This window comes from Dasypus novemcinctus, chromosome 4, assembly GCF_030445035.2.
Source record: "Dasypus novemcinctus isolate mDasNov1 chromosome 4, mDasNov1.1.hap2, whole genome shotgun sequence".
NCBI lineage: Eukaryota > Metazoa > Chordata > Mammalia > Cingulata > Dasypodidae > Dasypus > Dasypus novemcinctus.
Window position 1 is genome coordinate 93,409,021 of NC_080676.1, and position 24,733 is coordinate 93,433,753.

Sequence of the window (24,733 nt, forward strand, 5' to 3'; positions counted from 1 at the left end):
CTAACTTGCTTAGACTTTTCTACAGTCTTATATTCATTGCTACTGACACTTATAAAGTCATTTATGCCATATGTCTATCTGAACTAATTTTAGGTTCTAGCAGTGAATCTATGTTAAAATTCATAATCAGACCCCTTTATTATAATGGTAATAATTTCTTACCTTTTTATTCTTAATCTTTTTCTTTTTCTTTGTTTTACTTTTAACCTGATAGATAAGAGAGAAATAATTTACTTAACATACAATTCAAATTGCACAGTAGGTTATTTTGCAAAATATATTTCTTCTAACCATGGAGACCTTCTGCCCTTTAATATTATAAATCATATTTTCTTTCTGGATTTTATGGAAATAACTATTTTTATTTTAATTTTTCATTTTAATCTCAGTTCTTCCCCTTTGAGAAGTCACTAATGTATAAAAGAACAATAAATAATGTTAACTATCAGCTATTGATAAAATGCTCACAGATCTTCATTTGTATATATGTGCATGCTTTAGTAACAAAGGAGGAAGATGTTTCTAAAAAGTCAACAAATTCACATCTATAAAATGAAACAGTAAGCCTAAGAAGAATTTACAGACTATATAATAAGTGATACTGCTTATCTATAAAAAAATACAGGGATTCCACCCTTGATGATTTTAATTCTACTTCGGCATGAATAATGTTGAAATACTCATTTTTCCCTCCCTTTCTCTTGCCTTATATTCCTCTCTATTCTTTCTTCTACTTTGTACCACCCTCCCACATCCATTTCCATTACACAGGAGAAGAAACATATCTAGAAATCCAGCACATTGTAAGTGTTCAATAAATGTTGACAGAGTAAATGGTTATCACAGGAAAAGTGATAGAAGGAAGTACTGGGGAAAAAACCATTCTGATTTAAGCTCTGTGTGAGCACTATGATATATGTAAGCAAAGGTTGTCTGGAATGCTTTAAATACAGCACATGTAACAAATAAAGGCCCTGATTAAGTTTTTCTAATTCAAATATTAATGAGAGCTTATACTTCCTGGAGATCTTTAACAGATTCTGTTGATGATTCACTGGGTATTGATGCTACATCTTTATTCATTTCTTCTAACTGTATTTCAAGGTTAGATTTCACATTTATATTGTACTCCATGAAAGGTGGACTTAGTTCTTCTTCTTCATTCTGAGACTCTTCTATTTCAATACCTAAATGTGAAAGATAAAATACTTAAAATCTGGATGCAAGGCATTTCAGTTTCTTATCATTACAAATGTTTGCACCCCTCACAAAAACAACAAAAAACACTATTTCAGAGACAGAAATAGAAAACACCTTACTCTGTTTGATGTTCAACTACTAGATGGAAATGCAATACACATTTATCAATGACCAAAAAAGAGGCAGATACACTAGCCTGGAACCAATCAGTATGAACCTGAATGCTAAGCTAAAGATACCTCATAAGAATCATAAGAACTTACAAACCTAAGTAGATTCAAAATACTAATTAAGTTTTTGAATGTTCTGCAATTGACTCTATTAATACTGCAGCTATTATTATTATAAGACATAAATCTGAACCATAAAAAGAAAAATAAAAGCTAAAAGATCTATTTTTCCCCCTATTATATGATCTTTTCTTTGATATCACACTCCTTGATACTGTCTTAGAGACTCAGTACTCAAAACTTGTGAACCTAGTCTGATTGGTCAGAGAGGTCCAAAATTTAACTCTGAACAAAACTAATGATAAAGTTCATCAGGTGTAATTTGAATTGTAAGATATGAAATACATTTTTTAAAAAATGGAACAAAAATGGAACATTTTTTAAAAACTAGCAATTCACCACTTGCAACAATATTATATTGCTACAGCAATGGTTAGTTAGCCAGATAAAAGCTTTGCAAGCTAAACATTAGCCCTTATGGGTGGGCAGACCAAGGAGACTTGTGGGTCAAAAAGTGAGAATAATATCTCGCTCACATCAAGTGAGTGTCTTGTGGGTCAAAAAGTGAGAATACTATCCTTGTGTGAACCCTGGAGCACATGCCTAGAGCATCAAGGCAGAGTAAGGCTTGTACTGGATTCACTTGACCAGTAGTAATTTGATTTTCCAAGCATTTAACAAGTATTTAAAGTTTATCAGACAGTTTATCTAACCAAGTAAAAATCCCACAGGCATCCCTTAGGTATCCCAAGTTAAAAGGTCACTAAAGCATTTTGTTTGTAAATATACTTACACTGACTGCCTGTAATTGACTGTAGGGCAATTCCTGTAATACATAAAGAAAAAAATGTAGGCATATATTTGCAAATGCAATGAACAAATATCTGACTGGAACTAAGAAAAACCAGAAGAATTTTATACTGTACTAATTGAGTCTATAACTAACTGTAAAAATAACCAGCTTCATTCATCGATCCAGTTTAGACAAGGCATAATCTTTGGATTGTAAATATATTTACATTATTGACATGATTACATTAAATATTTACAGGATTAAAGAAAAGTAAACAAAATTTTGATGGTACATAATAGATAATGTCTAGGCCATACACATTTTAAACCAAGCAGCAAATTCTTACTATTTACAAAGACTAAGGCCATGAAGTAATAATAGTCAAGTATGAGACAAACCTCTACTGGTAGTTTAAATCTTTTTATTAATCTTAATTACTCCCATCAGCACCCCGTCTCCTTGGCCATTAATATTTAATGAGCACCATTATGTATCAGGCACTGTGTGAGGCTCTAGAAATTAAATGGTAAAGAAAAAAAGATGTAGCCTCTGCTTACATGAAGATCTAATGGGGACAATGGATATTAATAAAATAATCAGACATATAAATATAATAACTATTAGAAAGGAGATACTAGATGCTAAGAAAGCCTCTCTTAAAGGGACTTGACCAATTAAGCTCTTCAAGCTACTTTTATGAATTAATACCCACTATTCCTTCAGTCAGATGATGGGAATGCCTTCAATTGAATTAGTGCTCAAAGCTCTTTACCACATATTCCCTTTTTATATCATAAATTTTTATTTAAAATTTCGAGTAGATATTTTTAAAAGCTCTATAAACTTGTACATTTATAAATCAGGGACTCTTGCCTGACTTTCTTATATAATCAAACTACTATTCTCTACTTTAATGCTCAAAGAAAACTCTTAAGGATGAAGCAGGAAAGCAAAAAGGTATTCCAGAGCCTTACTAAGAGGTTGGAGATTGGGGCCAAGTAATTATCTTTGAAGAAAACTAGTTCACCACCAATGTGGTCATCAGTTGCTTACTAGGTAGTATGACTAATAATAACTTAGGAGCAGAAAAAGTCACCCAGAATAGTGCAGCAAGGGTTTCATGTTTTGAACCCCACTCCCCATGATGAGAGCTGAGGAACTATCCCAGAATGTGACAGAGGAGCTCTGATGTCTTTTCCGTATCAGTGGACGATGCCTTGGCTTGGTTAATGCTGCATTCAGACACTGGTATAAACGCTATCTTATTTTTTTAAATTACCCACAGCTAATGAATAACTGCTAAAATTCTAAATTAAACTTCAAGGTTCTGCTAGATAGAAAGGAGAACTACATACACTCACCGTGTCACACACACACACACACACAAAAAGGCATCCTTGAAACCACACGGTATCTGTATTTCATGGTTTTAAGTATCCTTAATTTTGGAGAAGTGATAAAGTCTTCACCTAAAAATCTTGAAGAATTCCTTTTTGAAATACAAACTTCTTGGTATGGCAAGATAAATTCTCTTAATGTATGCTATCTGTGAAATCTCGCTTACTTTAAACTCAATAATGCCAAATATTTTAGTTCCCTCCATAATATATTTTAGAGAGTCTACATCTTTGTTCTTATTTCACTTTGAAACATCTTCGCCATCTTCTCCACCTGGCTAACTTCTACACGTAACTTAAGAACTCCTTAAACACTACACTTTCCAGAAAGCTTGTTTATGAATCCCGGAGGCTAGGACTTCCCATGGCAATCTGGAAACATTTTTAGCATTACAGTGTCTATTAACTTCTTAATCCATCTATTCTACCACAGTGTGAGCTCACTGAATCCCCTATCCTTAGTACTATGATGAAATAGTAAATACTCAATAAAGGTTTATTGGCTGAAGGAAAGAATTATTTTGTACCTTGTTGATAGCAGGATAGCATCCTCTGAATGATTTCTGGTACTGGTATGCCTAGATAGATGGACAGCTGATGGTAATCAAGAGAGATATTCTCAATGGGATTCTCCTTCACTTTGTCAATATCCTCTTGCTTCATCCCAAGGCGCAGAAGAATATCTGAAACTTTTTTCCAAATTGAATTGAACTGTGACTCAGTGAGACCATTCATCAAAATCTCACTAAGTAGGATATCCCTGTATTTGCACAGCCTCAGGATGTCTGCAGATTTAGAGAGATCAGAAGATGGTGGTTCCATACTCCAGCCTTTTTTTGGTGCAGGGAATACATTCAAATGTTTTATAACAGCTAACAAGAGATATAAGTCAAACTGTTTGGACTGTGGTGGCTCCTTGTTTGGGGGATAAAGTAGATGCCATGCTCCACCCAAAGGGTGATTGGTCCAGAGATGGTTGTAGTAGGGTTCCAGCACATTCTTGTGTATAAGAAGCTCTTTTTTCAAAAGAGGGGGAGGTATAGCCTCATCAAATATTTTCCGGACAGTGTCAGTACCAGAAATAATAATTATATGAAGCAGATGATAGAAATAATTATAATCAAGTTTGAAGACAGGCATTTCATCTGAAAATGAATTTTGAGAAGTCAAAACATTACACTTAATGTTCTTTTTCTATGTGGTCTCTTTCATTACATTCTAAGCTTCTGGAGGACAGGGGCTATTCCAAAAGAATGAAGTACAGCATAGTACTTTGCCACAGCCTAAGCTCACTAGTAGCCAATGCTACTGTTTAGCTACTTGTTGAAAATCCAAACAAAAACAGTATGTTTCCAAGAAAAAGTAATCACAAAGACTAATTGCCACAGGAGCCTTTCAACTATCCAAGGTTTTGTTCATGTAAATAAGCTCTGGCAATCAAATAGCATCAAAGTATTAGGACTTGAAAGGGGTTTAATAATGGTGAATTATACTTTTTTAAAATTTACACTTTATCTTAATCAGCACTGCCCAAAAGAACTTTCTGTGATGATGAAAATGTTTTAATCTGTACTGTCTGCTAGCTACTGAGCATTGGAATTGTTGTCTGATTGAGGAACCGAGTTTTTAATATTACTTCATTTTAATTAATTTTTATTTAAACAGCCCCCTATGGCTAGTAGCTACCATATTGGGCAACACAGATCTATATCAAGAAACAGAAAGTTATCTAAAAACTTGCTATGTAAAATATGGTCTCAGCAGCATCAGCATCCACCTGGGAACCTATTAGAAATGCCAAATCTCAGGCCCCACACCTTACCTACTGAATTGGTACCTACAATTTTAAAGAAATCACCATATGATTCAAATACATATTAAAGTTTGAGAAACACTGGTCTAAGAAATCTCATGTTCTACCCCTTCAAAAAATTAATGACTAAGTAGGTATATCATCAATGAAATTGAATAAGGCATGAGTCTAAACTATTTGGTATTTTATAGCTTAATAGTATTTCCAAAGGAAAAGTGTCCTAAGGTGAATTAGAAAGCAGAAAGATTTTGGCATTTGATGTTATTTTATTTTTGTATGAGCAAAATATCAAAATACGTGTTCACATCCATCCTAAAATGCAACTTTATTTTACCTTTCATGATTTAATGTTTCAAGAGATTTCTTAAGAATATTTTTAATTGATCTACTTGACATACAGTGTGGAGACAAGCAGGGTTAAAGTAAATGACTTGGGGAGCTTTCTCTGGATTGCCAGGCAAGGAGATCACTGGGATCAGGGATATTCACTTTCTCTAGCAAGAAGTACCGATCACAATTTATCCCCTAAGGGGACACTATGGTCTCCAAGTACCAGGCAGTTGGCACTTCCTAGCATGTTCCTAACAGCTGGGACATAAGTTTAACTACTTGGCCCCAAGCCCCAAGATTTCATCTCCAGGTAAGGCTGCTTTCATGCTTGCCCTATTAAAAAGGAATGCAAGGCACAAGGAGTTGGTAGGGAACCTCTGCAGGAGCACAATATCACTATGTTGTCACAGCTATCCACTAGACACAGTATACCAGTTTATAGGATGCCAGCATAATGTGAGAGCCATACATTTGATATTCAAATTATAACCTTTACCAAGTGCTGCTTGCTGGTACTAACCCAAGCTCACTGAATGACAAACACAAATAAAAACAGTTGTTAATTGCACAATAATTTAGAGTAGAAGTCAACATTTTTAACAAACTTTTCAATAGAAGATGTATAAAAAAAATATTACCTTTTGTACTAAATTTTAAACTGATTCTTGGTCTTATATCAGTATCAGTTATTTTCAGAGACATCAAATTTTTGTAACTGCAATTGAAAAAAATTAAGTTACAGTGAAAATAATACGGAAGTAAATTAAGATATCTGGTATAAGCATAGTTAAAGGATAATATAGGAATAGAATGAATAACTTTATGACAATACATATAACATGAATGAAAATGACAAATTCCTTGAAAAACATAAACCACCAATACCCATTGAAGAAAAAAAATAATCTTATTAGCTAGCTAACTCTTAAAGAAATTGAATTTATTTATTTTTTAATTCTTGCAAAGAAAATTTCAGTCCTAGATGGCTTCTTTTGGGATTTTACACAATCCCAATCAAAATCCAAGCAAGAATTTTTGTAGAAATTGACAAGGTGTTACTAAGATTTAGTATGGAAAAACAAAGGGTCTAGAACAGAAAAAGAAACAAAAAACAATTTTGAAAAATAAGAACACAAAGAACTCACACCACCTAATTTCAAGGGATACTACAAAACTATAGAAATCAAGAAAATGTAGTATTAATGAAAGGAAAGGCATATAAATAAAAAAAACAGAAAAAAAATTTCAAAAATAGCACATTTATGGTCAACTGATTTTCAACAAAGGTGACAAGGTAATTCAATGGGGAAAGGATTGTTCCTTCGATATATAGTGTTAGAACTTCTCAATATTTACATGGGACAAAAAGAATGTAGACCCTTAACTCAGACCATATCTAAAATTAACTTAAAATGGTTTATAAAGCTAAGCATAAAACCTAAAACAATAAAAATGTCAAAGAAAGCAAAGAAGAAAATCTTTCTGACTTTGGATTAGGCAAAATTTTCTTAAACAGAAAACAAAAAGCATGAAACATAAAAGAAATAATTGATAAATTAGATGTTATCAAAACTAATAATCTCTGCTTTTTTACAAAATAAAATATAAGGCAAATACTGGGATAAAATATTTTCTATATATATATTTGACAAAAGACTTGTATCCAGAATACATAAAGAACATTTTTAACTTAAAAGTAAGATAAACAACCCAGTGAAAGGTGGGCAAAACATCTGAACACATGATTCACCAAAGAAGATACACAGATAGCAAATAAACAAATGAAAGGACATTCAACTTCATTTGTCATTAGACAAACACAAATTAAAATCACAATATATAACATTGCATATATATTAGAATGGCTAAAATATTAAAAAGTTCACAACTCCAAGTGCTGGAGAGGATGCAGTGAAACTGGAACTCTCCTAAATCGTTAGTGGGAATTTAAAAATGTACAGCTACTTTGGGAAAACAGGCAGTTTCTTATATTGAGCTAACAATCCCACTCCTAGGAATTAACCCAAAAGAAATGAAAACATATATTCATACAAAGACTTATATGTGAATATTTATAGTGAATAATGATACATTTTTGTATCATTTGGGCATTATTAAAATGCCCAAAATTAGAAACAACTCAAATGTCATCAACTGGTTAATGGATAAATAATTTGTGGTATATCAATAAAACAGAGTATAACTCGGTAACAAATAGGAATGAATTAATGATACATGGAACAACATGAATGAATATCAAAAGCATTATGTTAAGTGAAGGAAACCAGATACAACAGCTTCTTACTGCAAGGCATTCTGGAAAAAGCAATACTATTGGGACAGAAATCATCTCAGTGGTTTACCAGGAGCTGGAGTTTGGGGAGGGGAATGATACCAAAGGACAATGAGAGAACTTTTTAGGTATCTTGATTATGGTAATGTTTACCCAACTGTATATACCAAAACTCATTTAACTATACATTTTTAAAGAGTGCATTTTACTTTTTATAAACCATCGCTTGAAAAACCTCACCTTAAATATCACTACAGTGCTTAGAAATACATTTTGAACTGGTGCAATTGTAAAGAACAGCAAGGAAATGAATACTGTGGAAGTCTGTATAATGGTTACCTAACGAGAAAGAGATGAGTTAGGTGGTGGTAAGGAGCACATAGGGTTCTTTTGAATTCCTGGCAAAATTCTGTATTGATCTAGCTGGGGTCACAGTGTGTTTGCTTTATATTATTTGTTAAACTCTGCATTTTATTTTTTCTTTTCTTTTTACTCTTCTTTACGTATATTTTAATAACAATAAAACATTTTAAGGTTAAAAAACAACCAATAAATAAGTTTTGGTAATGAAGTTGTACTAGAAGATTTCTCCGAAGAAAACAATTATAAAACCTGGGTGAATTACAAAGATCAACTCCTTGAAAGCACTGGAGAGTGGTCAGAAGTAGACCCAACTCTGGTGGGAACTACAACCTCAGAGGAGAGGAGAAGTATATGAAGTAAGTTTATCAATCTTATAGTTTTTAGCCTGGGGCCAATTATAGTCTAATGGAAAATCTAGAAACCAGAAAATGGATGTCAAGGAACCATGGCCACTGAAGAGAGTGAGTGAAACCCAAAAGGAAAGAGAGATCTCCAAATTTCTTCTAGCCACATCTCTGACTGACTGCTCAATTACTCATGTGTGGAACTGACTCAAAGCAGCTCAGCAAACGGCAAAAGATCTGAACTGAGACTGGAAAGAGTTTTACATCAAACAACCTAACCAATGTAATTGCCTGTTCATATTTAACCAGTTTAATTGCCTGTCAAAACAAAAGTAACATTTCTCACTGGAGAATAATAAAATTCAGTTTCTCTACTGATCATGTATTTATTGGGTGCCAACTGTATGCCAGGAATTATGCTATATACTAGGGATATACTAATAAGTAAGATAAAGTTCTGGTCATCATGGACGTTATAGCCAAATGGAGAAGATAAGACAAGAAGTAGAACAAAAATTAGGTAAGTGTTTTGATAGGGGGAAGTAGAAGGAATGCATGACAGGAACACCTGATTTAATCTCAATAAAGCTTTCCACAGGTTTTAAACAGGCAAAGTCAAAAGAGAAGAGTATTCTAGGCAAGGCCTTGAGGTAAAATAAATGGCACACTAAAGAAACCAAAAGAAACTCAGTATGGTTTGTGTATATACAGAAAGAGAAGAATGACAAAAGATGACATTTGTGAATTTAGTCAAGGACCAAGGAACTGAAAAGCTAAGCCAAGGAATTTGAACTTAATTCTAAGGGCAATGATTAGCCTGTGAAATATTTTCAAGCAGAGAAGTGATGTTTCAATCTGCATTTTAGAAAAGTCCCCTTGACTACAAGTGTTGGGGAGGATGTAGAGGAAAGGGAACACTTATCCACTGCTGAAGGGAATGTAGAACGGTGCAGGCATGTGGAGGGCAGTTTGGCAGTTCTTCAGGAAGCTAACTATAGAAGTGCCATATAATCCAGCAATCCCCTGCTGGTTATATATCCAGAAGAAATGAAAGCAGGACACGAACATATATACGAACCCAATGTTCATAGCAACATTATTCACCATTGCCAAAAGTTGGAAGCAACCCAAATGTCAATCAACAGATGAATGGATAAGCAAATTGTGGTATATACATACAGTAGACTATAACTCAGTTGTAAGAAGAAATGCAGTATTAACACACGGGATAACACGGATGGATCTTGAAGATTGAGTCAAGTAAGCCAGGCACTGAAGGACAAATACTACATGACCTCACTGATATGAATTAAGTAAAATGAGTAGACTTCCAGAGCTGGAGTCTGGAAGATAGGTTTATAAGGGACAGAAAAAGGAGTAGAGGGTTGTGAGCCAATGTCCATATAAGCAAAATCTACAATAAGGTGGAAGGGTGTAGTTATGCAGTGGATGAGCATGACAGTGGTGCAGTGATGCTATTGGGTTCAGGGGTGCTGGTCTGTTATGGGTTAGGGTAGGGGGTTGGGTTGGACTATCCATGAAACTAGGGGGAGGGATGGGGGAAGGAGCAGGTGAACCTAGGGGTTTGCAGTCTGTGGTGAAAACTACAATGTTGGGAATGTTCTTTTTGTAAATATAGAAGGGGAGGGTTACTGGTGTAGAATGTTGGATGTGGGGGGTTGCATACAGGAGAGGATGTATCTGGGGCAGGTTTCTTATGGAATATGTAAATGTTCAGAATCCTGTCATAGTGTGTTATATATCAGTTGGGTAGAGACCCACAAAATAAACAACAAAATATTAAACTCCCATCCTGGGGAGTCATGCCATATTCTCAAATATAGGAAGAAGAGTCCCCCAAGAACATACATAGGCAGTGCCTAATAAAGGAAAACAAGCCAATATGTCAAGACCTCAATATTATTGCAAGTACTATGAATCTTATTCTTCAAAAAGTGAAACTTAGTGGTTACCACAGGTCCTGAGGGGAGGAGGAGAGAAGAATAGAATAGATGGAACATAGGGCATTTTTAGGGTATTAGAATTGTTCTGCATGATCTCGCAATAATGAATACAGGGCATTTTAAACTTCACCAAAATTTATAAAAGTGTACGGTCCAAAATGTAAATCATCATGTAAGCCAATGACCATGGTTACTAGCAATGCTTCAATATTTGTACATTACTTGTATGAAATGTACCATCCATTTGTAAAGTGTTATTAATAGGGAGAGGGGAAAAAAGGGAGGGCATTGGGTAAAAGGGAATTCCCTGTATTCTCTACATGACTTTTCTGTAACCTAAAACTTCTTTGATGATAAAATGAAAAAAAAAAAAGACAGGACACTGGGGGAATATAGAGAAGAAAATCTCATTGTACATACAAGACAACAGATCTTAAAGCAATGAAAGACATTGTCTAAAAAGTTTTATTATTTAAAGATTTTTTTATTTTATTTTTAAATTTTATGTTTCTTTTCTTTTTTGTTTTTTTCTTTTATATGTTATTTTCTAAACCATCATTATTATTTCATTTTCTTAATATTTTTATTTGGTTATTTTCTTGACTTCATCTTTGGAGAGGTTTTGGATCACAGAAGGGTCACAACTGTGGCAGGGGAGGAACACTGATGTGTGGGTTGTTGGTGATGGGGATGCATGGGAGAGGGTTCATCTGAGGCATGCCTCTAAGGCATAAGAATGTGTTCAAGTGTTCATGGGGCATTGTCACAGTGAGCAGAGAGCCACACAACAACCAAAAGAATATTGAATTCCCGTCCTGGGGAATTCTGATACATTTTTGAGACATTGGAATTGCCCTGCATGATGTTACAATGATAGATAAAGACCATTATATATTTCATCATAACTTATAAAATTCTGCAGGACAGTATAAACTATAATGTAAACTATAATCCAGTTAGTGGCAATATGAGTTTATCAATTGTAACAAATGTACTATACTAATGAGAGATGTTGTCAATGTGGGAAAGTGTGGGAGAGGTAAGGAATGGGGCATATGGTAATCCCCTATATTTTTTATGTAACATTTATGTAATCTAAAGTTCCTTTTAAGTAAATAAATAAATAAGTAAATAAATAAAATTCCTCTTCACTGCTATGTTAAACAAGAAGCTGGAGAAAGGCAAGGCTAGAAGCAGGAAGATCAATTAAGAAGCTGTTTCAGAATTCCAAAAGAAAAATAATGATAATCTCATTTAGTTTTGGGGAAGTGGAGAAACAGAGACAAGGAGGCATTTATAAGATATATTATAAGAATTTTAAAAGTTAAAGAGCAGTGCTGGGATGAAATATTAGTCCAATTTTGGACACACTAAATTGTAGAAGGTTGTGAAAAATAAAAGCTGAGGTAAAAACAAAAAAAACAAAAACAGCATCAGGTAGATAAACAGGCATGGATTTTAGGAGAGAGATCTGTTCCAAAGACAGATCATAAAACTATGTCTAAAGTGAAAGTGGATTACTTAATACATTAGTAAGCCAAAGAGGTGCTGATGCAAAATACCAGAAATTCGTTGGTTTTATAAAGGGTATTTATTTGGGGTAGGCTTTTTCCATCAAACATCTCACAATTCCGCCCAAAAATACCCCTTACCCATTTACAAAACCTTTCCAGCATTTCAGTAATTGCAAAAGCACAACCCCACTCTCAGTACCAAATTCTCTTTTAGTCAGCCAAAGGGGTGCTGATGCAAAACACCAGAAATCTGCTGGGCGTTATAAAGGGTATTTATTTGGGGTAGGAGCTTACAGTTACCAGGTCATAAAGCATAAGTTATTTCCCTCACCAAAGTCTATTTCCACATGTTGGACCAAGATAGCTGCTGACATCTGTGAGGGTTCAGGCTTTCTTGGTTCCTCTGGGCTCAGTGCCTCTGGTTCCTCCACAAGGTATAGACAATCAGGCAAATGGCTCTGTCTCTTTCTCTGGATCTCCAGTTTAAGACTTCAGGATCAAACTCCAATACCAAAGCTCCAACATTAGAAACCCTCAACTCTGTCCTTTTCCATGCCTTTTATCTGTGAATCCCCATCCACCAAGAGCAGGGACTCAATGCCCTAATGGCATGGTCTAATTAAAGCCCTAATCATAACTCAATCAGGCCCAGGTACAGATCAGATTACAAACATAATCCAGTATCTATTTTTGGAATTCATAACCATATCAAACTGCTACACTTAGTCTCCCTGGAAAACTGAAAAATGGCAAGTATTAATCAGAAGAAAACCCAATCAACAGATTAGGAAGCTTTTGTGTATTGAAAGTTCTAATTTCAATAGCAGCAATCTACCTCTCTGAATTCTTAAACTTATATATTCCTACACAGCCTACAGTTTTCTCATCTAAGAAACAAAAAGATTCTAATTACAAGACAAGTTTAGAGGCCTGGGTGAGTTTTGAAAGCTGGGAGAAAGTTTTTATATTACAAAATTTTGACTTAAAAAGCTTTATGAAAAATATGTATTGTTTCAAGAGAATTATTTTCACATTTAAGCAAAAGTTATCTATATAATTTCTCTTTCTCTGCTTTTCAATGTCAGTGTCTATTATAAGGGGGTGAGAGGGGGACAAATGGTAATTAAATAAATTTTTCACATACCTAGTAGACCCTTTAAATTTACTAGAGATCCAACTAGTGACAAATACAGAAGAAAAAAGAAACTGGAAGATACATATTAGCTCAGATAACAGGAACAGAATATTTTATTTCAAGCTTACCTTTCTCCTAAATTTTCAACAGTTACATATTCATCCTTTCTCACAACTTCAAACTGCAAATGATAGAAAAAAATAGTTCTAATGTAGTTCAATTTTCAAAATTCTTTACTGTTACTTCCTAGCCTTAACGTTTGATAAAAAGACAGTGAGAATGAAAGCATAGTCAATATAAAAGAATAAAAAAGAGGTTAACAGGGCAAACCCTAAATAATCCCAAACAACAAACTACAGTTTGCCTTAAAATGTAATTCTACTTTGCAATATTATAGGATTTAAATGCCAAATTTGAAATACAAAAGTGACACATCTAAAGATAAATAAACAAATAAGATGCAGTACTGTTTATAATGTTGGTCTTTTTATTAAAACACTGAAAATTCAACAAGCTATTTCATTGTTTTAAAAATAAAATAGAGATTGAGAGGTGAGGAATTTTGTTTCTTTGGTTTTTTTATTATTAATATTGAAAAATAATGATTGAAGTGATGAATGCAAAACTATGTGATTATAACAAATACTACTGACTGTACACCTTGGAGGAATTGTATGTTTTTTTTAAAATGTATCAATAAAACTGATTAAAAATAAAATGGATACCATTTGAGTATATTTTATATAACAGGTACTGTATGATGTTCTATAGATATTACCTCATTTAAAATTCAAACTAAAGCATTTTATTTTGATATCAGCTATTTTTATAGGATGCTATTTATAACATAAAAAATTCAAAAGATAAAAAAGGATTCATAATATAAAAAAAGATTTACAAATAAAAAAGGATTAGGGAATGAAAGATGGACTGAAGTAGAGTTATTATTATTCTACTATAGACTTATTATTATTCTAGCAATGGAAGAAGTTTCATAATTGATGTGGAGGCAGTGGCTACCAGAGGTTCTGAGAGGAGGAAGAGGGAAAACTAGGTATAAAATGGAGACATTTTTGGGACATTGGAATTGTCCTGAATGACATTGCAATGACAGATACAGGCTATTATATATTTTGTCATAACTTACAAAATCATGCAGAAGGGAGTTTAAACTATAATGTAAACTATAATCCACACTGAGTGGCAATACTCCAATATGGGCTCACCAATTGTAACAAATGTACCACACTAATGAAGGATGCTGTTAAAGTGGGAAAGTATGGGAGGGGTAGGGAGTGGGGCATATGTAATCTAAGTATCTTTAAAATAAAAATAAAAGTATATTTTAAAAAAACAGCCCGCAGTTTTAAAATTGTTTTTAACTTTAGGTGACATAGAATTGGATTAATTGTCATGCTTGATTCATTACACGCTCTCCTCTTTGCTACAGGTAAGGCCGACTTTTTCTCTCCTTCTCTCTTTTTAACTACTTTTTAAAATGTATTATTGTTAAAGACCACTTAAATACTACTTTGGATAAATCATGGCAATAGAAAGGTAAGAGAGCTTAGTTACCAGCAAAGAGGATATGGTAAGAATCTTGTAATTATGGCCCCCAAATCTGTTTCAAGTAAAAAAATACCATTCTAGTGAAAGAAGAGAGAAAAAGATACTCACCAAAATTTTAACAATTCCAGGTATATCACACTGTAGCATCCTTACCACGTCACCTGTACATCCTTCCTTCAAACATTTTCTCCCACTAAAATTCTATATTAACAGAAAAAAAAAAAAGAAAATCTCTGATGTGCAAATCTGATTACATTTACATAAAGTTAGAAGCAGATGTAGATGTAGTTGGAAAGATGAAAGATATGAATAAACAATGGAGAGCTGGGTGTTCAAAGATGGTCCATTTTGTAATCCCAATTAAAATATCAAAAGTCTTTCATGCAGAAATTCATATGGAACCTACAAAGGGCCCCAAATAGCCAAAAAACATTTTGAAAAAGAAGAATGTTGGAGGATTCATATGTCCCAATTTCAAACTATACTACAAAGCTTCAGTAAATAAAAGTGTGTGACTTAAAGACAGACATATAGACCAATGGAAAAGAATTGAAAGTACAAAAGTAGATCAATTTATCAATAGCCAATTGACTTTCAACAAGGGTACTAAATACATGAATGGGGAAAGAATAGTCTCTTCAACAAATGGAACTGGGAAAACTAGTTATTCACATGCAAAAGAATGATATTATATCCCTACCTCACACATCATATGCAAATATTAAAGCAAAACAGATCAAGGACCTAAATAGAAGAGCCAAAACCATAACACTCTTAGAAGATAACAAAGGGGCAAATCTTCATGACCTGTGATTTAGTAATGGATTGTTAAATATGACACCACAAGTACAAGCAACAAAAGAAACAATAGATAAGTCTGACTTCATCAAAATTACAAACTTTTGTACTTCAAAGGATATTATCAAGATAGCAAAAAGACAGTCTACAGAATGGGAGATGAAAGTTGCAATCCAAGTATCTGTTAAGGCCTTACTATGCAGAAGATATGTGTGTGGTGTGTGTGTGTGTATAACCTTTACGATGCAACAACAAAAAAGACAATCAACCCAATTTAAAAATGGGCAAAGGATTTAAAGACATCTTTCCAAAGAGGATATGCAAACGATCAATAAGCATTTGAAAAGATGCTCAACATCCTTAGACATCAGAGTAATGCAAATCAAAACCACAATGAGCAGTTACACCCACAAAAATGGCTATTATTATTTTTTATGAAAAATAACAAGTGTTGGAGAGGATGCAGAAACATTGGAAATTCAGTGCATTTTTGGTGGGAATGTAAAATGGTGCATCCCCTGTGGAAAGCAATTTAGTGGTTCCTCAAAAGTTAAACATAGAATTATATATGATCCAGGATTCCACATCTAGGTATATACCTAAGAAAGTGAAAACAAGATCTCAAGCAGACACTTGTACACCAGTATTTATGGCAGCATTATTCACAACAGCCAAAGGGAGGAAAAAACCCCAGTGTCAATCAACTAATGAATGGATAAACAAAATATGGAACGTATACACCATGGAATATTTTTTAGCCATAAGAAAGAATAAAGTTCTCAGACATGCTAAGACATGAGAGAAACATGAAAATATTATGTTATTCATAGTAACATTCTTATTCATATTTCAGTGAAATATGCAAAACATAAAAGAACAAATATTGTATGATGTCACTTATAAAAGATCTCTAGAAATAGCAAATCTGCAGAGACAGAAAGTAGATTAGAGATACCCAGGGAATGGAAGTAGGAGGTAAGGAAGAGTGTATGTTTGGTGGATATAGAGTGTGGGTAAATAAAATTGAGAAAAAAAAAAAGGTCCATTTCATGTATCACTGGACTTCAAGTTTATGTGGTACATGGTTGCACTTTTCTCTCTCATTTCCACTTCAAAAATTTTAAGTAGCTATACTACAGCATAAAATGTATTCAATGCCCCAGGGAAAACACCTTCAAATAAAATGGACTAATTAAAAAGAAATACTAAATTTCTATCAGATGTCTGAGGCTTCTAGGGAAGAGCAAAGAATAAAAATGTCCAGCCCTAACTCTGACTCTCATATTGCTATTTCCTTTGGTAAAGTGACTTACTTTTTTCTCCCTCTCTTTCTAAAAATGAATATGTTTGCCCCTACAATCAAAGAAACTGAAAAGTATTTACAGACTGTTTGAAAAAGTGAATAATGCTTTCTTTTTTAAGCAATGATTTTTACAGTTTACAACTCAGATTCACCTTATTTTATCTTTTAATCTTTGCAATAATCCTGTGAAGAAGATATTGCTATCCTTACTTGACAGCTTTGAAAAATGAATCTCAGAGAGGTTAACTTAACAGACTAATGTAAAAACTGGAAAGTGGCTAAATCTGGACTTAAACACGTATTTCCCAACTCCATAATGCTCTTTCTACCATTCCAAAATTGCTTTATAAGGGTTTTCTGTTGTTTTTGCAATATAACAATACTATAGAAAAAACGTTATAGATGCAGTTTATGGTCATTAACTCACTAAAGAATAATTAATATAGAATTGAGTTTGGATCAATTTAATTGTATGACTTCAGATAAATATAAATAATTCCAAATATATTTTTGAAGACTATCAAATTTATCATTGTTCTCCATCTTTAAAATTATATAATTACCTTTTACGTGTGTTTATTAAAGAATTATTCTCTGATTCTATGTCTATTAGGTAAATGTACGCAACAAAATTGATATTCTTAGACTATAAACTTGTGGAGGGAAAGGATCAAAATTGACGGCAATAACAGAGCAAAGAAATTAGTTGAGACCTCCTACAAAGAGCTGTTTAATAAATGGTTATGATAAATGAGGAGATGTGGGGAGAAAAGAATCAGAGAAATGGGAAGGGGAAAAAAGAGGGAGGAAAAAAGGAGAGAGGATGTGAACAGGAAGAAATTAAGGGGAAAGAGCACAAGGGAGAAGAGCAGAGGAAGAAATGCTGCAGTAAAATTTTAAGAAAGAAGAACAAACATAATACCTGATCATTTTCACCTGGATACTTTAAATTTTTGAACTTTTTCCAGCAAATTTTATGGAAATAAACACAGCAGCTTTTACTGCACATTAACTGAAAGAAACCCTGGAAAAGAATAAAACTAAATTGTTGATATAGAAATAGTAACTCATGTAGATACAGAAATACCAATTTAAGTCACTTTTTAAATTGTTCTGTAACTAAGTGCTACAAGGCATTCAAATTCTTCAACAGATTACTGGTAATAAAATAGCTTTAGAAGTCATTTTTATAACAGAAAAATTTGGACAGAGGAAGAAAAGAGGTAATAATTGAGAAGAAGGCAGTGTAATATTTTCCATATGCTCTGTACAATAAAATACCAGAAAGTCTATAACCTTTGTAGAGAAGCATGCTGTCTACCCACCTCTGTCTCCATTTTTACCTTTCTTTTTTCCTCAAGCCCCAACTTCATCCCGTTATTCTGTCAATCTCTCTGTTACCAACCACCAGACCTCAAAATTTTCTGCCTTGGGGGTAGATGATCCCTAAGGTACTGTATTATCCTAGGGTACAGACTTCTTTTCCTTTCCATTATGCTGTCCTTGGTAATCAAAGCCCTGCTTCATTCAGCAGTAGACTTCCTGCTGTACATGCTGTCAGGTCATTGAAACTCTAAAGTCTCCCCTGGAAACCTTAAGATCATATAAACTAAGACTAAACCAAGACTAAACTTGCCCTTTCCTAAGCACCAACACTCACCAGGCCCACTTCCCGATCCCTATCTTATCCTAATCAATAAATTCTGGATTTCTCCTCCCCATATACCCCAGCTGCTGTACACATATGCTTTTTTAAATTTCTTAAATTTTTAAAAAAATTTTTAATGTTACATTAAAAAAACATGAGGTCCCCTTATACCCTCCACTCCCTTCACCCTACTCCTCCCCCCATAACAACAACCTCCTCCACCATCATGAGACATTCATTGCACTTAGTGAATACATCTCTGAGCACCGCTGTACCTCATGGTCAATGGTCCACACCACAGCCCACACTCTCCCACAGTCCACCCAGTGGGCCATGCGAGGACATACAATGTCCGGTAACTGTCCCCGGAGCACCACCAAGGACAACTCCAAGTCTCGAAAACGCCTCCACATCACATCTCTTCCTTCCACTCCCTACCGCCAGCAGCTACCATGAACTAATCACAATAGTTCATGAATAGAGTATCAGTAAGTCCACTCTAATCCATACTCTATTCCTCCATCCTGTGGACCTTGGAATGGTTGTGTCCACTCCACATCTATATCAAGAGGGGGCGTAGATTCCACATGGATGCTGGATGCAATTCTCCTACTTTCAGTTGTAGGCACTCTTGGCTCCCTGGTGTGGTGGCTGACCTTCTTTACCTCCATGTTAGCTATGTGGGGTAAGTCCAATAAACCAGAGTGTAGTAGTTGCAAGTCTGTTGAGGCGCAGGGCCTGGCTATCTGACCACATATGCTTTTTAACTGAGATTTCAGTTATTTTACAGGCATGGTATTAGATTTTCACTCATAGTCACATCCTCTCATCCTATCTTGTAATTCCCATAGTCTTATTCCAATAGATCTAGAGAGGAACTAGACTTGAGGTACTCTGTTGAATTTCTTCAAATGAAGGTTACACCACAGAAATAATAACAGTTACTATATTACTTACTAACATGATTCCTGAAGAGTGAAAACCTTTCACATTTAGTAAATAAAATTCTCCTATTCTCAACCTTTTAATATGATGTAAAGAATATTTTAGATAATTTTCACTGTATGCTTGGAGAGAGATTACTTGTAATTTAAGAGCTATGTGAATGTTACAAAAATCTTAGCAAGACCAATTCACCCTCTTTATTGATACACAAAACATAAACAATTCCTGCTCAATCTGAATCTAACTTCTCAACAACAGTAATACTGTAATTAAATTACTCTTTTTAAAGAATATTTTGATGAATGAATATAATAATTTCATATAAGTTTAATTTTATAGTTATATTTTTAAAAATACTCAGTTAACTGATAATTATAGTACCTTATAATTAGTGTTCTTTAAGATATCAGCTTCACAAGATCGCTCACAATCTAGATAACTGCAAATGGTCCGTCTCATTATATTACTTTCAGATGTCTTGATAAAATTATCAAGAAGATCCTAGATTTAAGAAATGGAAAGAATTCTCATAAATTAGTAATATTAAATTCAGACCACAACACTCCCAATATTTTATCTCAGGTAATATATTCATTTCATATCCCTTTTTGAAGGAACTGTATATGTTCCTTTTTTTTTAATTTTCTTTTTTATAAGGTACATAGATTCCAAAAAATTTTACATTAAAAAATATGAGGTTCCCCCGTACCCTACACCCCACACCCCCACTCCTCCCACATCAACAACCTCTTTCATCAGTGTGGCACATTCATTGCATTTGGTGAATACATTTGGAGCACTGCTGCACTGCATGGATGATAGTTTACATTGTAGTTTACACTCTCCCCAGTACATTCAGTGGGTTATGGCAGGATATATAATGTTCAGCATCTGTCCCTGCAATATCATTTAGGACAACTCCAAGTCCTGAAAATGCCCCCACATCTCATCTCTTCTTCCCTCTCCCTGCCCTCAGCAACTACCGTGGCTACTTTCTCCACAACAATGCTCTAGTTTCTTCCATTAGTATTCACAATAGTTCTATAGTAGAATGCCAGTAAGTTCACTCTAATCCATATTTTATCCCTCCATCCTGTGGACCCTGGGTTGGTGATGTCCACTCCATCTCTATATTGCGAGGGGGCTTAGATCTCACATGTTTGATGGATGTGATTCTCCTGCTTGGAGCTGTAGGCACTCTCAGTTACCAGTTGTGGTGGTGGACCATCTTCACCTCCCTGTTAGCTGACCTGTGCAAGTCCAACAAACCACAGAGTAGGAGCTGCAACTCTGCTGAGGCTCAGGGCCCAGCTACCACATGGCCAGTCCAGAGATTCAAGTCTCCTGGGTATACAACAACCCCAATGCCAACCACAGTTTCAGTAAAAGTGACAGAAGAGGCATATGTAGAAAGTTCACATCTGAGTCCCACTCCATCGCACTCAGGAACACAAATTTCAAATATGTTCTAACTGTCTTTTAAAAGAACATATACAATAAAAATCAACACAGCATTTTGTATATGTTCTTTTAAAAGACAGACATATTTCCCTCATTTAAAGTAAACAATGTATACACAGACTCCAAATTAGGAATAATGATTTTTCTACTAAATATAAACATAGAAAAGGTGAGAAGTCTATGTTTGAAGCTATAGCTCTCTTTACTATCCTTAAGCCATAATCAAACACCTGGAAGGTCCTATCAAGAATTACTTGCTCTGATAGCAATAGAGAGAACAAATTACTGAAGTCCAGAATAATCTTTTGGGACTGGCCCCCAGAATACCATGTTAGCAGTGAGAATACTGTAGTAATGGAATATAACTACAATGAGCAGAAGCAGGGCACAGAAATATGCTTCCATGGTAGAGTTACAACTTGGAATGCATGTTTTCATTTTAAAATGCTGAAACCCAGTTATGCGATCTAAGTTAGGCCCTTAGAAGATGTGAGAGAGAGGATTCAAGGATTGCTAGCACCCAAAGCTGAAGCACAAAGTTCCCAAGAGGCTGGGCCCAAGGCTGAGGAGGTGAACCCTGACATATGCCTAATTGCGACATGGCAGGACTCCTGGATCACCAGTAGTTGACTATAGCGAGAAAGCATCTCTGATAGTGCCTTTATTTTGACATTTCATGGCCTTATAACTATTAGCTATACCCCAAATGAAATTCCCATTATAAAAGCCAGTTCATTTCTGGAATTAAGGTTGGTGCAAAAGGAATTGCAGTTTAGGACCATGAATTTTTTTTTCACACATTTTTTAAAATTAAAGTGAATAGGTCACACAGAACGTTGCATTAAAAAAAACAAAAGAGGTTCCTATATAATCCACTCCCCACCCCCATCATTTTTGTAAATTGTATTTTTTTGAACATACATATACCACAAAAAAAGTTACATTAAAAAAAAATAAGAGGCTCCTATATATCCCCTACACCTCCACCCCACTCCTCCCACACCAACAACCTTCCCTGTCATTGTGGCACACTCATCATACTCAGTCAACACATTTTGGAGCACTGTTGCACCACATGGATAATAGTTTACCCTGTAGTTCACACTCTCCCCCAGTACATTCAGTGGTTATGGCAGGATATATAAAGTCCAGCATCTGACCCAGCAATATCATTTAGGACAACTCCAAGTCCCAAAAATCATCACATCTCTTCTTCCCTCTCCCTGTCATCAGCAACTACTGTGGCCACTTCTCCACATCAATGCTAAAATTTCTTCTATTACTCGTCACAATAGTTTTATAGTAGAATATCAGTAAGTCCACTCTAGTCCATATTTTATTCCTCCATTCTGTAGACCCTGGGATGGTGATGTCCACTACACCTCTAGATCAAGAGGGGGCTTAGATTCCACATGGATGATGAATGCAATTCTTCTGCTTGCAGTTGTAGGCACTCTTGGTTACCTGGTGTGGTGGCTGACCATCTTCACCTCCCTGTTAGCTGACCTGGATAAGTCCAACAAACCTGAGAGTAGGAGTTGCAACTCTGCTGAGGCTCAGGGCCCAGCTGGCACATGGGCAGTCCAGAGGTTCAAGTCCCCTGAGTATACACCATCACTAATGCCAACCACAAGTTCAGTAAAAGTGACAGAAGAGGCATATATAGAAAGGTCACATCTGAGTCCAGCTCTATCACTCTTAGGAGCACAAATTCCAAAGTAGGGCTGACTGACATGGTGCAGAACTCCAAATCCATCTGCCATGATCATATACCCTGTGGGTCTCCATAGCCTTCAGGAGAACCAGTATCTAGGGTTGTATCTACTTTGGCTGTTTCTGGGGTTCTGCTGAGGCGTGTGTAAGCATGATCCCTCTGATGACCTTCCGACTCTTTTTTGAAGATTCTTAGCCATATAAAATCATTTCTCTTTGCCATTTCCCCCTTTTATTCAAGGTCAAAAAGCAGCTTTTAATACGATCGTACATGTAGGCTGAGATATGAATTTTGAATCATTATAACTAGGCTCAAACACATCTTTATTAATCAAAATAAGAACCGTTACAATCAGCACATTTTTGCCAACGAGAAATGTTTTCCCTGCAAAAAGTTGTCAAGATGCTTGAAGAAGTCGTAGTCGGTTGGCAAGAGGTCAGGTGAATATGGCGGATGAGGCAAAATTTCATAGCTCAGTTTGTTCAACATTTGAAGCATTGGTTGCACAACATGCAGTCGGGCATTGTCTTGGAGAAAAATTGAGCCCTTTCTGTTGACCAATGCTGGCTGCAGGCGTTGCAGGTTTCAGTGCATCTCATCAATTTGCTGAGCATACTTCTCAGATATAATGGTTTTGCTGGGATTCAGAAAGCCATAGTGGATCACACCAGCAGCAGACCACCAAGGAGTGACCATGACCCTTTGTGGGTACAAGTTTGGCTTTGGGAAGTGCTTTGGAGGTTCTTCTCAGTTCAACTACTGAGCTGGTTGTCGCTGGTTGTTGTATAAAATCCACTTTTCATTGCATGTCACAATCTGATTGAGAAAAAGTTCTTTGTTGCATAGAATAGGAGAAGATGACACTTCAAAATGACAATTTAAAAAATTTTTGGTCAGCTCATGAGGCATCCATTTATCAAACTTTTTCACCTTTCCAATTTGCTTCAATTGCCAAACAACTGCAAAATGGTCAACATTAAGTTCTTCGGCAACTTCTTCTGTAGTTTAAGAGGTTCAACTTTGATGATTACTTTCAATTGGTGGTTGTCAACTTCCAATGACCTCTACTCTCATCTTCAAGGCTCTCATTTCCTTTGCAAAACTTCTTGAACCACCACTGCACTGTACCTTCGCGAGCAGTTCCTGAGCCAAATTCACTGTTGATGTTGCAAGTGTCTCCACTGCTTTATGACCAATTTTTAACTCAAATAAGAAAATCACTCAGATTTGCTTTTTGTCTAATATCATTTCCATAGTCTAAAGTTAATATGAAATAAACAGCAAGTAATAAGTCATTAGCAAAAAAACAAAGTGAGAGATGCACATTAAAATGATGTATAACATAACCACATTTAAGAATGTATGCCCATATCAAACAGCAAATTTCAACAATGAAAAATTGCAATTACTTTTGCACCAACCTAATATTTTGCATCAGTAGCCTGTTGGCAAACTAAGACAAAAATATAGTATTATAAGACTTCAGATAGTATTACTGCAAATATACTGAGAATACTTGATATGATAAATAAACTTCTATAGACTATTTTCCAATCTAGCCATCATTTATAACATTCCTTCACTGGCATTCAGAATTTTAAATAGATGGCCAATATTGAAAAATAAAGATCTTTTACCCAATTCTACTAGAATACTTGAAATACAAAGATGAGAGAGAATAAAGGAGAAGCATTCATGGATCTGTCAGCAAGAAGGTAGGATATTCTGTCAGAATAGCCAATAGCCAAGTGGAGATGCCAAAAACAAAACAATAGGACTCACAGCATGTATAAAACCACTGCAGTTTCACAGATCTCAGACTTAATAGTTCAATACTGATTATGGATTCCCCTACCAAATCTTTTTGTTGTTGTTGTTGTTACTCATTCCTCACCCACTCTCCCCAGTCTTTGGCATTC

General features: G+C 35.0%; 1 protein-coding gene across 23 annotated transcripts in view; it reads right to left on the minus strand.

Annotated features, from left to right (window-relative positions):
* Window positions 1-24,733, minus strand: part of DZIP3 (DAZ interacting zinc finger protein 3) — a 145,619-nt gene that overhangs the window by 64,256 nt on the left and 56,630 nt on the right. For 15 of the 23 annotated variants that reach the window (XM_012524194.3, XM_058295883.1, XM_058295879.1 and 12 more), the window contains 9 exons: window positions 20,021-20,140; window positions 17,969-18,070; window positions 15,054-15,146; window positions 13,505-13,557; window positions 6,402-6,478; window positions 4,148-4,765; window positions 2,224-2,256; window positions 1,018-1,187; window positions 163-207 (listed from right to left, as the gene is read on the minus strand). In XM_012524194.3, coding sequence (XP_012379648.2) covers window positions 163-207; window positions 1,018-1,187; window positions 2,224-2,256; window positions 4,148-4,765; window positions 6,402-6,478; window positions 13,505-13,557; window positions 15,054-15,146; window positions 17,969-18,070; window positions 20,021-20,140 — 1,311 coding nt within the window. The remainder of the gene's footprint in view (window positions 1-162; window positions 208-1,017; window positions 1,188-2,223; window positions 2,257-4,147; window positions 4,766-6,401; window positions 6,479-13,504; window positions 13,558-15,053; window positions 15,147-17,968; window positions 18,071-20,020; window positions 20,141-24,733) is intronic. The other 8 variants (XM_058295894.1, XM_058295895.1, XM_071214853.1 and 5 more) reach the window with 2 other exon arrangements.